The 833-nt window shown below is 45.0% G+C and overlaps 1 protein-coding gene across 1 annotated transcript; it reads left to right on the top strand.

Annotated features, from left to right (window-relative positions):
* Window positions 1-38: 38 nt before the first annotated feature.
* LOC117101678 (uncharacterized protein K02A2.6-like) lies at window positions 39-581 on the top strand. Its single transcript, XM_033241705.1, has one exon. The coding sequence runs from the start codon at window positions 39-41 to the stop codon at window positions 579-581; it is 543 nt and encodes a 180-aa protein (XP_033097596.1).
* The last annotated feature ends 252 nt before the right edge of the window (window positions 582-833 follow it).

Genomic DNA, 833 nt, shown 5'->3' with positions numbered 1-833 from the left:
CGATTCAATTCTGTCGCGAGTGGTAGACTATACGAGAAATGGCTGGCCTAACGAAAGGAACGAGGGGCTCGAAGCACTACTTTCGTAGAAAAGATGAGTTGAGCTTAATAGATGAATGTGTGCTGTGGGGTAACAGAATAGTCATACCGCCAAAGTTGCGCAAGGAAATATGTAATGAACTACATCAAGGGCATCTCGGTGTTGTAAAGATGAAATCGATTGCAAGGAGCTACTGTTGGTGGCCAAGGATGGATCACGATATTGAAGCATTAACAAAAGCATACCCTGGTTGTCAGCTTAACATGAAAGAACCGCCCAAAGCATCCCTACACCCATGGGAGTGGCCTGAGAATGTTTATGACCGCATCCACATTAATTACGCAGGTCCTATCGACGGAGTTATGTATTTAGTAGTTGTGGACGCTCACTCTAAGTGGCCAGAAGTGCTCGCTACTAAAGACACATCCTCAACTAAAACCATTAGTTTGCTAAGAAGTCTATTTGCACGATATGGCCTGTGCAAAACGCTGGTATCTGATAATGGATCCCAATTCACATCACAGAGTTTGAAACATTCCTGAAAAGCAACGGTATTGTACATATAACCTCAGCACTGTACCACCCTGCTACGAACGGCCTCGCAGAGCGCATGGTACAAACGTTTAAGATTGCTTTGAAAACCGCCAAGTTCGACAAAGTCGCTAAGCAGCTGAAATTAAACAATTTCACGATGCGGTACAGAAATACACCACACGCTACAACTGGCATGTGCCCGGCACAGCTATCCTTAAACAGACGCCTAAGAACGCGACTGGACCTCATAAAACCAGATC

The sequence above is a fragment of the Anneissia japonica genome, unplaced genomic scaffold (genome assembly GCF_011630105.1).
Source record: "Anneissia japonica isolate Jap-2015-1 unplaced genomic scaffold, ASM1163010v1 scaffold242771_len1102_cov203, whole genome shotgun sequence".
NCBI lineage: Eukaryota > Metazoa > Echinodermata > Crinoidea > Comatulida > Comatulidae > Anneissia > Anneissia japonica.
Note: the sequence above shows the minus strand (reverse complement) of the source record. Positions and strands in the feature narration are given on the sequence as shown.